We start from the raw sequence: 15,112 nt of genomic DNA on the forward strand, positions 1-15,112 counted from the left end.
AAAACATCGGTGATAAATATGATGTACAGAGTGCTGACATTTCATTTCAATGTTGGTCATTGAGTATCGCGGTAATGGTTTATTAAACTCTGTTATTGACAACTTACCGTTTGAATTACATCTACCATTTTATCAGTACTGTGGTCCTGGTACAAAATTGAAAAAACGACTAGCGAGAGGTGATACAGGTATCAACGAGTTGGACAAAGCCTGTAAACGACACGACATTGCCTACGAGGAAAATAAATCGCTGCAGGATAGACACAAGGCAGACTTTGTTTTGGAAAACGGGGCGTGGAACCGTGTAAAATCCAAGAACGCTAATTTGGGTGAAAAAGCAGCCGCGTGGCTTGTAACAACGGGAATGAAGATAAAAAGGAAGCTCGGAATGGGTCATCGTACACAACAACAATCAAAAATTTCATTCAAGAAAGACATTGTCGACAAAATCGATAAAAAGATTTTAAAATCGGTCGACATAAAACCAGGTAGCAAGTCACTACGAAAAATCGCTGCAGCGGCAATAAAAATAGCCAAAGTCAACACTAAACGAATTGGGGGTCGAAAAAACGTGAAGATACCTAGAACAATTCCGTTTAGTTCGAAACAAGGAGGAATTCTGCCATTACTGCCAATTCTCGCTGGTTTATCAAGTCTTGGAGCATTAATGGGTGGTGCTGCCGGTGTGGCAAAAACAATAGTCGACGCGAAAAATGCAAAGAAGAATCTAGATGAACGGAAACGACACAATCAACGCATGGAGCAAATAGGAAAAAAGGGTAGTGGATTGTACTTACGAAAAAACCCAAAAGGGTACGGTTTGTTCTTGGAAAAAATTCCAAAAAACTACCGATAAGAGTGCCCGCACGAGCACTCTACGATCATGAAATAATCAAATTTGCCAAACAATTGAAAATACCCTATTTTAGAGATGTTTTTATGCGTGACGCTCTACCTTTGTATCCTAAGAAAAACGAAAGTGCCGTCGTGAACCTGGACGATTCAACAAATTACGGAACTCACTGGGTTTGTTACGCAAAGAGAGGAAATCAAGTCAAGTATTATGATAGTTTTGGGGATTTACGACCACCGTTGGAGATAATTCGATACATGGGAAAAAATTGTCAAATTTATTACAATGTACACCCTGAGCAGAAGTTTAATGAGTCATCCTGTGGTCGTTACTGCTTGAAATTTTTATACAATATAAAACAATGAATACTTTGTCATACTATAATAATAATAATAAAGAAAAATCATTAATTTTAATTGAGTTTTATTTGATGACACACACACACACACACACACGCACACACACGCACACACACATCCACAATTGCTGTTGTTGTTGTTATTATTGTTGTTGCTTTTTCTATTATTTTGTGTTAAATAAGCAGTGAGCTAAACTATTACTCAGTCTTATTTGAAACGTTGTGAGAGCAATGTCATATATATTTACTCTTACAAGTACCAGCCACATATTAAATATCGATTTTGTAAATCCTATTCAGTTGGATCCCGAAGTACAGTACGGGCTCGCCTTAATTGGATTTCATTCGTACAACAGTATTCCGAATATTGATTCAAATTATAATACGTTTAACTACCGGAACATAGCCAATCGTATCGGATATATAGAAATCCCCGAGGGTGCATATGAAATAAGTGATATTGAAAAATATTTACGAAAGAGAATTATTCAAGATTCCATTGAAGATGAGTTAGCTGAAGGAAAGATTTTATCGATAAAACCTAACCATAACACCCTCAAGTGCGAAATATATAGCGAAACACTTGCAATTGACTTCAGCACACCGTCTTCTGTTGGGAAATTGTTGGGTTTTTCGGCAAAACTTCTAGAAACAGGAACACTTTACGAATCTGACTTACCTGTGGATATAGTAAAGGTGAAAACATTACATATCGACTGTAACATTACCACGGGTGCGTTTTACAAGGACAGACCGACACACACCATCTACGAATTTGCATTGGACAGCAACCCTGGCTACGCGATTGACGAAACGTCAAGACATATTATCTATCTCCTCGTAGTGAACAGAAATCAAATTTCAAACATTTCACAATTTTGAACCTGTTAATTTCCGAGGGGAGGAAATTATTATCCGATTGGAATTGAAAAAACTCACGTAAAATGGGTTTGACTTTCGATTACTATAATTCGGACAACAACAGTACAAATCCATCAGCATATGAAAAACCGTCATCGTGTGTGAATCAGCTTAATTATCAACAGCAAAAGAAGAAACAGAAGCAGAAGCAGAAGCGCAGGCCGAAGCAACGTTTGACTCTAGACAACGTATTGTTTTTACAATCACTGGGTTACAATGTCGTCGTACAATCAGGTGTTCGAGGTCTACCGCAAACCACGGTACGACGAAACAATTCAAAAAATGGAAACTCGCACCTATTACCCATACATAAAATCGTTCAATAATAATGACGTTATTGAAATCTCCATAAACCAGAGGGATTCCTGGGTACTGATGCACGAGGCGGCAATTGTGATTGAAGGGGAGCTGAGAAGAGATGGAGGTGAAGGTGAAGTTTCACTGGTCAACAATGCTGGTGCATTTATGTTTGACAATATCACTTACGAACTAAACGGAAAAGAAGTGGACTCTGTTCGTACACCGGGAATCGTCTCCACAATTAGAGGATATCTTTGTTACAATCAAATGGATAGCAATATTTTGAGTACGGCAGGATGGTGTTACCCAAACAATCTAGTTACGACCAAGAACAAGTCAACGTTTGTTTTAAGAATACCACTGCATCATCTGTTTGGTCTATTTATCGACTATAAACTAGCTCAATTTGGTAAACACACCTTAAGATTGGTCAGAGCTCGAAGCGATCTAGATGCTATTGTGTGTAAATCCTTGAAAGATACAGCACCCACCTCAGGTATCATCAAAATGACCAACATTTGTCTAAAAGCACCCATTGTTGTTCCAAATGACATGCTGAAAATAAAATTGTTGGATTCGATAAAAAATGATAAACCTATACTTTTACCATTCAGAAGATGGGAATATCATGAACTGCCACAATTAACAACTGGATCAACGAAGGAAATTTGGGGTGTGAAAACATGTACAGCTGTGGAGAGTCCACGATTTGTAATTGTTGCTTTTCAATCGGACAAAAGAGAAAATGATTCGGTTGATACGACCGTCTTTGATAATATGCGCGCCTCGGAAGTACGGGTCGTGTTGAACGGTGAATATTATCCAGCTGAACGACAGGGTTTGAATTTTGCCAAACACAGTTATACCGAATCACATTACAACTATACTCAGTTTTTTAACAATTTCAAACATGATGCATCCCAAGCAAAGCAACCTCTACTCGATTATTCAACGTTTAAGGATAATACCATATTTGTTATTGATTGCTCCAAAAGAAATACAGCACTGAAACTGGGTACTATAGATGTTAAATTGGAAATTGAATCGAGGGTCGCATTTCCCCAGAAAACAAAGGCATATTGCGTAATCGTGCACGATTGTGTTTTGGAGTATCTACCGCTAAGTGAAATTGTACGCACTGTGACTTAAATATAAGTTGGATATCGGCATCACAATGTGAATAGAACGAGAAAATATTTCATTGTGTAAACACCACAACGTCCACAACACTAGCAAACGCATGGAATCCAACAAGACTGTCGACGTCGACGTACCGGCGGACAACAACAACAACAACAGCAACATCAACAAGAACAAGGAATGTGAAAGTATTGTTGCAATGAATTGCTGGCGGGATGTTTTCGAAAATCCGTTTAGATTTAGAAATTTAAAATATAAACCTGTAGTTAGAATAATTACACCAAGAAATGTATTGTAAAATTAATTGTGTGTACGAGTAGTAAAAATATCATAATAAAAAAAATCCTAAAAATGACAGCAGTTTATCATTATCGATTCGACACAGGGTCGTAAACATCCTTCAAACTGTTGTGGTTGATAAGATTGCAACCACATGTTGGGTGGGAAAAATATTTTGTGAGAAAACTATTTTAATGTTTGCCTAATGATTATAAACAATCCTAAATAGGGCAGAGCAGTTTATCATTAGCGGTTCGACACAGGGTCGTAAACATCCTTCAAACTGTTGTGGTTGATAAGATTGCAACCACATGTTGGGTGGGAAAAATATTTTGTGAGAAAACTATTTTAATGTTTGTCTAATGATTATAAACAATCCTAAATAGGGCAGAGCAGTTTATCATTAGCGGTTCGACACAGTAAACACCCTTCAACCTGTTGTGGTTGATAAGATTGCAACCACATGTTGGGTGGGAAAAATATTTTGAGAGAAAACTATTTTAATGTTTGCCTAATGATTATAAACAATCCTAAATAGGGCAGAGCAGTTTATCATTAGCGGTTCGACACAGGGTCGTAAACATCCTTCAAACTGTTGTGGTTGATAAGATTGCAACCACATGTTGGGTGGGAAAAATATTTTGTGAGAAAACTATTTTAATGTTTGTCTAATGATTATAAACAATCCTAAATAGGGCAGAGCAGTTTATCATTAGCGGTTCGACACAGTAAACACCCTTCAACCTGTTGTGGTTGATAAGATTGCAACCACATGTTGGGTGGGAAAAATATTTTGAGAGAAAACTATTTTAATGTTTGCCTAATGATTATAAACAATCCTAAATAGGGCAGAGCAGTTTATCATTAGCGGTTCGACACAGTAAACACCCTTCAACCTGTTGTGGTTGATAAGATTGCAACCACATGTTGGGTGGGAAAAATATTTTGAGAGAAAACTATTTTAATGTTTGCCTAATGATTATAAACAATCCTAAATAGGGCAGAGCAGTTTATCATTAGCGGTTCGACACAGTAAACACCCTTCAACCTGTTGTGGTTGATAAGATTGCAACCACATGTTGGGTGGGAAAAATATTTTGAGAGAAAACTATTTTAATGTTTGCCTAATGATTATAAACAATCCTAAATAGGGCAGAGCAGTTTATCATTAGCGGTTCGACACAGTAAACACCCTTCAACCTGTTGTGGTTGATAAGATTGCAACCACATGTTGGGTGGGAAAAATATTTTGAGAGAAAACTATTTTAATGTTTGCCTAATGATTATAAACAATCCTAAATAGGGCAGAGCAGTTTATCATTAGCGGATCGACACAGAGTCGTAACACATAAACCCTTCACCTAAATTATATTTTCATATTTCCGTATTTGTAATGAATTTCTATAAATTAATTAACCGTCTATATTTAACGTTTAGTTTCGAAATGTCATCGGTACCGAGCTCTTCGTCGCCGTCGTCGTCATCGGCGCCGTCGCTGTCACCGATCATCAAGTACACCTTAGAAAAAATTGAAGAATTTATTCAAACGTGTATAGATCGGGAAAAAATCAAGAGACTTGAACTGTATAAAAATAAAATTGAGAAGGTTGTTAATGTGCGCGAGATTTACACCGAATCTTCTGGTACACATTTTGAATCATGTATTTGGGCTAATCCAACGACTGTCGAGGGACCCGATACTTGTGAATGTTTTTACATATTCCGTGCAGTGTACGAAAGCAATCAACTGATGGGTTTAGACGCTGAGTTGTCTTCACACATTACCGCATCATCACCGTCCTTATCTTCGATGTCCGATTCTTCAGAGGCAATAAATCCATCATACTGTCTACAATTTTTATGTAAACCAGAGAGTTTCGATAAACTTATGATATGTACAATTGAAATGTTAGGCATTATAAGAGAGTTGCTCAAGAAATAACAATAAATTTTTTTTTTTGCTGTAAATTTATCTTTTGTTTTATTCCTTTGTAAAATACTTATATACCTAGTCAAAATTTTAAACTGCTTTAGTGTAAGACAAACCAATCATGCAGTACATACAACAACGTCAAAAGTTACCCATTGAAAATCTAGATTATCTTGATGACGAAGCAGCAACAAGTGTAAAAAACAGAAGGCATGGTGAATTGTTACCCAACTTATTCAGAGCTCTGTTTATTGGACCTTCAAATTGTGGAAAAACAAATGCATTACTGGCTTTAATTTACGATCCGAACGGAGTACGTTTTGAAAATATTTACGTATATTCAAAAACTCTGTATCAGCCAAAGTACAAACTGCTCGAATCCGTTTTAAATCGTGTCAAAGGAATAGAATATTTTCAGTTTAGTAACAAGGATGAGTTGATTGAACCGTCGGAAGCTAAATGCAATTCGGTATTTATATTTGACGATGTTATATGTGAAAAACAGAATAAAATTCGCGAGTATTACTCCATGTGTAGACACAAGAATATCGATGCCATGTTTGTAGCACAAACATACACCAGTGTATCCAAGCAACTCATTCGCGACAACAGTAATGTAATTGTACTATTTCGACAGAACGAGAAAAATTTAAAGTATGTGTACAACGATCATGTGTCTCCCGACATGGCGTACGAACGATTCAAGGAATTGTGCTGCGACTGTTGGAGGGAAAATTATGGTTGTTTAGTGATTATTAAAGATTTTCCTCTGGACAATGGACGCTTCCGAAAAGGATTTGATCAATATATAAAAGTGTAAGTTTAACATACAACGGAAACAGTCGTGACAATGTCGTCAAACAATACTCAGGTTATGCGTAAAATCGATGAATTATCCCGCAACATACGAAAAAAATACCAGTTACTTAAACAAGACAAATTGGATAGTGAAGCAGTGTTGGGTGAACTATTTACCCCAATCACCAAACCATTAACTGAATTGACGGCCAAATTTAAAAATTCTACAAAACAGACCACACCAGCAACAACACAGCAAAAGTTGTACAGCGACCCACCACAATTGAAGAAAATCGCCGACGATGACGACGATGACGTTTCCAGACAGTTAGAATCTGAAGATGAAATTTTTTACGATCCGGAACAATCAACTTTGTCCAAGAACAGTAACAGTGATGGTTCATATGACAGCACAAACGACATGTCGACTATCGTCTACACTCCTTTGACTCGTTCATACTTGGACCTGTATTTAAATGACTCTAAAAATAGGGAGGTCGATAAAACGTACGGTGTAAAGTACGATGTAGAAACGGAGCGATGGTTGATTGGAAATTCTGAAATTAATTTCGATACCGGACTGGATCGTTTTACAATTGGAGGTCGAACGTACGACGGACGAAAAGGCATTTACGAGTTGCTGTTTAAAAAAAGTCCCGTTTTTTTTACAAGACACGATACAAAAGCGTATTTAGAAATTTTAAAGTGTACTAATGTACATCGAAGAAATTATGCACCTAATGGCTCTATAAGAGGCACGAATACGCTGAAATACAGAAAAGTGATTAAGCCGCTTATGGAACAATCAAACAAGGGCTCATCAACTGGCGATGGAAGTAGAGGAGGAGGAGGAGGAGGAGGAGGAGGATGTGAAGTACAGCGACAACAACAACAACAACATCGACGACGGCAACAACGACGAGTACCCTGTAATACGTTGAATAAACCCATCGAATACGTTTATTGGGATGATGTAAACGAACTGGTACAACGTCTAAAACTATTGGTTTCGTCAAAACATGCCGGAAATAACGCACATGACAATGAGATTATTTCAATCATTGAAGAACTAAAAGAGAGTGGAATAATAAATTAAAAATTTTAATGCATTTTAATCAGTGTAAGAATGGGGCTGAACAAGTTCGGACAGTCCTCACGCAAAGAGTTCAGCAATAAGGATCATAAAAATTGCAAACCCGTCTTACTACCCTTTGAGTTTACTCGAGACGGAAATATTGATTGTAAAAGTCGAAAATTGTGTAATGTCTTGGCAGCCACGAACCTTCTCGACGCAGTAAACAAGGAATATGTAGATAAAAGGTTTGAGGATCATGAATACGAAATAATTGTTATAAAAGAGAGATTGGATAAAACTGTAGAATGGATATCATGGCTCATGAACCGATTAGATCCAGCGACACAATCAGATAATCAGTAAAGTGCGAGTGAAACCCTTCAGTTGACAGATGGCTAAACAGACTCGACATGGTAGCAGCAACAACAACAAAAACTACAACAATCGCAAACACCACAACGATAAAATTGACCTGGTAAATGAACTACACCGACCGATGCGTATAAATTTTCCAAGAAGACAAACCGTTGTTAAAGGATTGGATGATTTGTGGCAATCAGATCTTGGAATATTGGACAAGTATGCCAAATACAATAGAAACTATAAATACATACTGGTTGTGATTGATTGTTTCTCAAAGTATTTATGGGTGGAACCATTAAAATCTAAGACGGGGACCGAGGTGGCAAAAGCATTTTCAAAAATACTGACGGACAGACGACCGAAAAATCTTCAAACTGATCAGGGCACAGAATATTTCAACAGTTCATTCGAGCGACTGATGAAGCAGCACAACATAAATCATTACAATACGTTTAGCAGCAAAAAAGCAGCGATGGCTGAACGTGTAATACGAACAATAAAGGAGAAATTGTATAAACATTTTTCACTGGATGGAGAATACAAGTGGCTAGACGTAATTCCTAAAATAGTGTCGGATTATAACAATACAGTGCATCGAACAATTAAAATGAGACCGTCGGATGTGAACAAGGAAAATGAAGAACGTTTATACAGAGATGTGTATGCTGGCATTAAAATATGGACGGGACAGGGAAAATTTTCCGTCTGTGATTTTGTACGAATTAGCAAAGCAAAACATGTGTTTGAAAAGGGATACACTCCAAACTGGACCGCTGAAGTTTTCAAGATATTCAAAGTGGTGCACAGCAATCCGAGAACGTACATATTAAAAGATCTTGAGGGTACCATAATCAATGGTGGTTTTTATGAACAAGAACTGCAAAAGACAAAACACCCTGACCTGTTTCTAATCGAAAAGGTTTTACGTAGACGGGGTAATTTATTACTCGTCAAATGGTTAGGTTATAAGAAAGAAGAATGGATTGACAAAAATAACGTTGTAGAGTAACCTGTAGAGACATGTTGAGATCTGTCGAGACCTGTTGTACAATTTTCTGGGGGTTAGTTGGGCGAGATTTCGTTATTTGTGTATGTGTATGTATGTTTAGTAGAGTTTCAAAACTCGGTCCGTGCAGACTAAATAGTGAATAAAATTGTAATAATAGATAACGTAAAAAGAAAAAGACAACGAGATGAACTTTACGGACTCTTGTGGAACAACAGTTGTGGATATTGCGGAGCAAGGCATCAATTACAATGCCGAGTTGGATCGCATGTGGAGGAACTTTCAAGTAGAGATTCAGAAAGAAAAACATCTTTTGTTTTGCACCACCCACGAATTCAGTCATGTTTGCCAATATGAAATTGAGTGTGGATTAAGTGTTGTCAGAGACTGTACACCTGTAGTTAGAATAGTGAACACCTGTGAAGATGAAACCAACGTGTCCTTTGACATTGAAGAATGGATAAACTTTATTCGAATTATTCAGAATATTTCAACTGAGCAATCGGAGGAGATGAGCAGTTTATCAGTTACATTTCAAAAAGTGTCCGAAGAAATTTGTTTATCATACGATCCGATATTTAATTGTGTAAATTTATATCGAGCAGACAGTTGTGTACTTTTACACATGTGCGACATTGAAAATATTATTTTGTTAAATGGTATAATGTGTAGTATAATAGAAATCTTGACAACGGCATTCCCCTCTCCTTTTCTTCCTCTTCATACCGATAATTGTTTGTAATTGTTAGAATATGTACGAATGTTACATTAATAATAATTAAATTTATATTGTAATTATTGTAGGTTTATCAGTTTAGTAATTATATTTGTAAAAATATTATACATTTTGTGAAATAAATACTGTATACTCTATTTCATTGTTTTATTTACATACATTTTAATTTACGACTATGGCATTTTTATTGTGCATCATTGTCGTTCATTCAAGTTGAGATATGATAACTTGTACAGACAAGTTGGATTTACTCTGTCAAGTCACGCCTACTACTACCACCACCACCAACACTATTTTGTGATTATTGGTCGGGAGGGTGAGGGTGAACTTTACTTTTTACATTTTCATTCTCATCGGTATCATTCCATCAGTGGCAGCTTTCGTTTTACCATCACCATCATCATCACTATCATCATCATTAATCAGGGTAAGTACAAATAATTAATAACTTTTGTATAAATGTATGTTATATGAATATTTCTCTAAGCAGTGAACAGAAACATGGATTTGCAACAAATCAACGCTGTAACCGATCAGAACAGAAAACCCATATCCAAGCTGACCAGTCTACAGGAAGGAGAAGGTCATTTGATACTCGGGATGAGGATAGTGAATGGCACATTCGGTAAAAGTGTCTTGGTGGAGTTGGAAAAAACTGTAGTGTTTCTGCCGAATCGAGCGACCCATGTACTGGAGGCCAACATCGAGAAGTTTGAACCGGAAAAATACTTGCTTGTATTCACAGGTCAACAACTCATTGGTGGTTACTCCAAGCCACTTGCCACATTTCAAATTGTTACGAAATAATAATAAAAATTATACATTATATAAATACACAATAATAAAATCCTAATTATAAATTAATTGCATTTTCATTCACTCTTGCGTCTTCCTACGTTTTTGGCCTGACGTGGCCCACGACTCATACACTCGTGACGTCACTTCTACGCTTTTGGTCTGAAGTGGCCCACGAACAGGTAAAAATAAACAAATGCGCGCATACGCGTCTTCCTTCGCTTTTGGACTCAAGTGGCCCACGAAAGGTGCGCATGTCATACACTCGTGACGTCACTTCTACGCTTTTGGTCTGAGGTGGCCCACGACAAGGGTGGCGCTTGCCCACATACCGACAAAGGCTATAAACCATCACAAACAGATGAGTGGCGCGTGCCCACATGCCGACAAAGGCTACAAACCGCCCCAAACAGAGGGGTGGCGCGTGCTCACTTGCCAACAAAGGCCAGCAACCACCCAAACAGATGGGCGGCACGTGCCGACAGGGTCGTGACGTCACTCCTACGCTGTTCGTCTCAAGTGCCCCACTGGCGCCGGAGGGGAGGGGGGAGTCGTGACGTCACACCTACGCTGTCTGTCTCAAGTGCCCCATATTCTACTGATCAGACATGTGTTAGATGATGATATTCTTCCAGGTAAATAGAAAGGAAGAATGTATGAATATTGAATGTGTTTCTTTTGTTTGATAAACAAACTGCCTTCGTTGCTAATGAACCCAGATTATTTACAAAACAAAACTTGTTCATTTAGTTATTGCGAAGAGCACAAAAAACTTGAGCAACTTTTATTTATCTTCTAAAGGGTTCTTATCCCATCAAATAACATTCGCAAAGTTCAATTTATATTGTGCATCACAATCTTCAAGTTTTGATTCACCACCACGATTTGAACTTTATTTTAAAGCAAGTATGGAGCATGTAGGTAAAGTAAATTGTGTTTCACCTCTTGAATGTTTATAAAGATTTTTTAGAAAATTACTACTTAATAGGATCCCAGGTTCCTATAATCGCGATTATAAATCAGCAACTAAGGCCAAGTTGTCCAATTTGTCAGCTCTCAAGAAAACGTGGAGACACTTAAAATATATATGCACAAACGTAGATGAAAATTTCAACAAAATTACAAATGATACAGCTATTAATTATAAATTTCATCTGAACAAAGATTGCAAATCAGAAAATTGTAAAGTGGAAATCACTTTTTCATGATTTTGTTAATAAAATGTGCTGACATTATTTGAAGTTGTCATCTAGAGATGAGGAATCTAATTAAATTTTGACATAAAATTAGCAAATTTGGAAAGATTGGTATCTTAGTGTTATTTGAGGGTAATAATCCAACCAAACGTGATAGAAAAAATTCAGTACCTAGCTGAAATTTGCCGCTCACTAATTCTTGCTTAAAGAATCAACTACGTGAATTAACTTTTGATTTAAAATAAATTGAATTGAAATAATTAAACATTTACAATAATAGCAACCTACTCTCAGAAGGTTTCGATTACGAGTCACTGAAATCAAATCAGTTGCGGATCTCTCGTCGACATTTATTTTGAATCAAAGAAATACTGTCTGTGATTCTGCAGATAATTAACATGTGAATAGAAATTGCTTTTGTTAACATTGTTAACTATATACTTATATGCCGATATATACTTTGTTGCTAAGAGAGGTGAGGGATGTCGTCTTTCAAGTAAATTTGATTTGATCTTGCATTGTATTAATATTACATCAAGTTGTGGTTCAGTTATATTTTTTGGTATAATTCTATTCGTTTGAATCCACAGTGTCAACAAATTGACAGAGCAAAGAAATATCGAGATGAGATGAGTTATACTAAATGGTAAAACTGTTCCGAATCAAATTCATCCTTATATTTCAACCTACACTAAATGACCATAAATGTGATTCCCAAATATTTATATATAATATAACTTTACAAATAAAACTACTTTGTATACCTTTAAGTTATGTGATTAATTTAATATAAGTTTGGTTGTTAACAAATGGTTTCGACCCATTGTCGATTTTTTTAACCTTCAACTATTCAGTGGAGGTACTTAAAAGTTATATGCAACATATTTTTTTAGGAAACACATTCAGTGATTACAGTACAAATTAAAATTTAAGGAAAAATTACTTCGGCACTAATCTAAAATTATAATTGCTATAAACAAACTTCATTCTCAGATGATAGATGAGTTGAAACCTAGATCCACACTATGGAAACATTTCCATTAAATGAAAGTACTTGCTATATACAGAGATAGAAATGTGGAACTCAAACGGGAACATTCCAGTCCTCAGCCTTTTTGGTAGAACTTTTGAATACGGTTTCTTGGTAATGATGTTTTCTTCTTTATTGTGATTTTTTCTTGTACTTTTTTCGGATTTCTTGGATTTTTTTTCATATTTCATGGCCTCAGAGAAAATATTTGCCGATGTCGTCAGGTTGTGTCGTGGCTCATTTCATCTTCATTTATATGATGGTAATCAGCCTTTCCATGTGAACGTAACTCCTCGTGCCCAACGAATCGTCGAAATACTTTAAAAAAGATATATAAAATTAATATTAAATATTAATTTTATTATATATACCAATTTTATTTGTTTTTCATTTAATTTAAATAATTTAATTGTGTGTTTTAACATAAAATATGTCATTAATTATAAAAATCTTGAATACAGATGAAAATTATACTTACATTTAAATCCAATTCTTGGGCCACTAGAATCTCTACACCATTTGCCTTTTGCATCGTACTTTAAGATTTCAATCTTAATTTATTCTGAAAACAAATTAACTAGGTATTAATGTGTTGTTTTAAGGAGCGTCATATACATGAAAGTACTTATTCTTTGTTTAGTTGGGAATTCCTGTAAGTAAATTAATGAATTTAGACAAAAATATTCCCTAAAAATAACAGTTTGATACGATCTGTTTCATTTCTAGCATTACTATACACAAGTATTTCTTCCGATTATCATTTCCAATGAGGCAGGGACTCATTAATAAAAGCGAGAATATTTATCTAATAATTTTGAATTGAAGCGTAGGAGCAACTTCAGAGAGATGTGGTTCGTATGAAACAAAAGTTTGAACTGATTAAAGTTTGGTGGTAAACAAGTAAAGAAAACTTTTTGGTCTACCTGATTTTATGAACAAAATTGAAATTAGTTTATGACAACGAAATTCAAATGTCTACAAATGAATAACGAATTAATAAATAAAACATTGAAATTTGTTTATGGGAACGGAATCCAAATGTCTACAAATGAATAACGAATAGTTAATGTTATAAGCTCTTTAGAGAACAACTTAGGAAACTTAGTTTTTAATTTTTTTACATGTAGATAAAGTAGGAACATATTGTATAGAATTTCATAAGACACAATCAACCAATGATAATTGATAGTTTAAAGTGTATACCTCAGTACTCATGCAAACACTATACTAACTCATCATTGGTCCAATTCACTCGAGGCAAGTTATGTTAGAATATCTAGACATCGTGTATAACGGTTGTGATGACAACGGAGAATAAAAACAACAGAAGAGCGTAGTTATAGAAACAGAGTTAAGTTGTAAGAGCAGAGTTAGTTGTATACAGCCCACCAATGTTGTAAAATAGTCAATAAGCGTTTTACTGAGTACCTTGCATTATCATTCCACGTCGCCTTGTAAGCAGGCATATTCTAACTATTAACCTTTGTATTTTGACCTTAATGGAAACAAATACTTCCAGTGCTTCCGTGTCCTTTCGGTGAGCACAGGGGTGCGTCGTCAGGATTTCGAGAACACCTCCATAGGCGTATCCCACTTTGTGGAAGACTTCTGCGTTTTGGAGGTGTGGGGTGGCTGGTCGGGAGGAAGGATTGGTGTTAGGGTTAGAAGTAGGAGTACTTCCAGGATTTACCGATGGTATCTGTAGCTTAGCAGATAGCTTAATGCATTACTTACTTTCATTCGTTGTAATTCACCCTCTAGTTCCGAGATTTTAATCTTAACGTCTAGTTTTCAGGTACCTCTTGGCTTATCTTTTTCGCGGACTCTACACATGGTTTATTGGTTTAGTAACCGAGGTTACCAGCCAAATTAACAACTCTTCTCTTTTGTCTGAATATGGCAACTCTTATAACTAAATTCAAACAGAAGGACGAACGTTATCTCTAACTCCATTTGGGGGTCTGATGTCGGTGTGGCGCTTTGCCGAATTTTGCTGTTGTTACTTACTTTAGATAGTTAACTCTTTCGGAACTTCGAACGGAGTCGTGCTCAGGGTTTACCGCGCGGTTGACCTTTCTTTCTGCCAATAGAACCTGGATTTGAACCGCCTTTTCCTTTTCTTCATTCACGGTTTTTGTCTCTTAGTATGAACTTCTTGTGGAACGGAACTGGCGATGTGCCGTCCGGTACCAATAGGATTCGGAACCACTCGACCTTTTGCAGGCACACTTGCTGTTTTCGCATTTCATTATCGCTAATTCGGTTATTAAACTGTTTATAGTACGAAAACAAAAATTTAATTCAGTTGTTTCTTGGATTGGTAACCAAGGTT

At 36.3% G+C, this 15,112-nt stretch overlaps 1 protein-coding gene across 1 annotated transcript; it reads left to right on the forward strand.

Moving 5' to 3' along the window:
• Positions 1 to 2,259: 2,259 nt before the first annotated feature.
• Positions 2,260 to 3,650, forward strand: LOC126264188 (uncharacterized). Its single transcript, XM_049961043.1, has 2 exons — positions 2,260 to 2,557; positions 3,062 to 3,650. Exons 1-2 carry the CDS (start codon positions 2,349 to 2,351, stop codon positions 3,579 to 3,581), a joined length of 729 nt encoding a protein of 242 aa, XP_049817000.1. The 5' UTR covers positions 2,260 to 2,348; the 3' UTR covers positions 3,582 to 3,650.
• The last annotated feature ends 11,462 nt before the right edge of the window (positions 3,651 to 15,112 follow it).

The sequence above is a fragment of the Aethina tumida genome, chromosome 1 (genome assembly GCF_024364675.1).
Source record: "Aethina tumida isolate Nest 87 chromosome 1, icAetTumi1.1, whole genome shotgun sequence".
NCBI classification, from domain to species: domain Eukaryota; kingdom Metazoa; phylum Arthropoda; class Insecta; order Coleoptera; family Nitidulidae; genus Aethina; species Aethina tumida.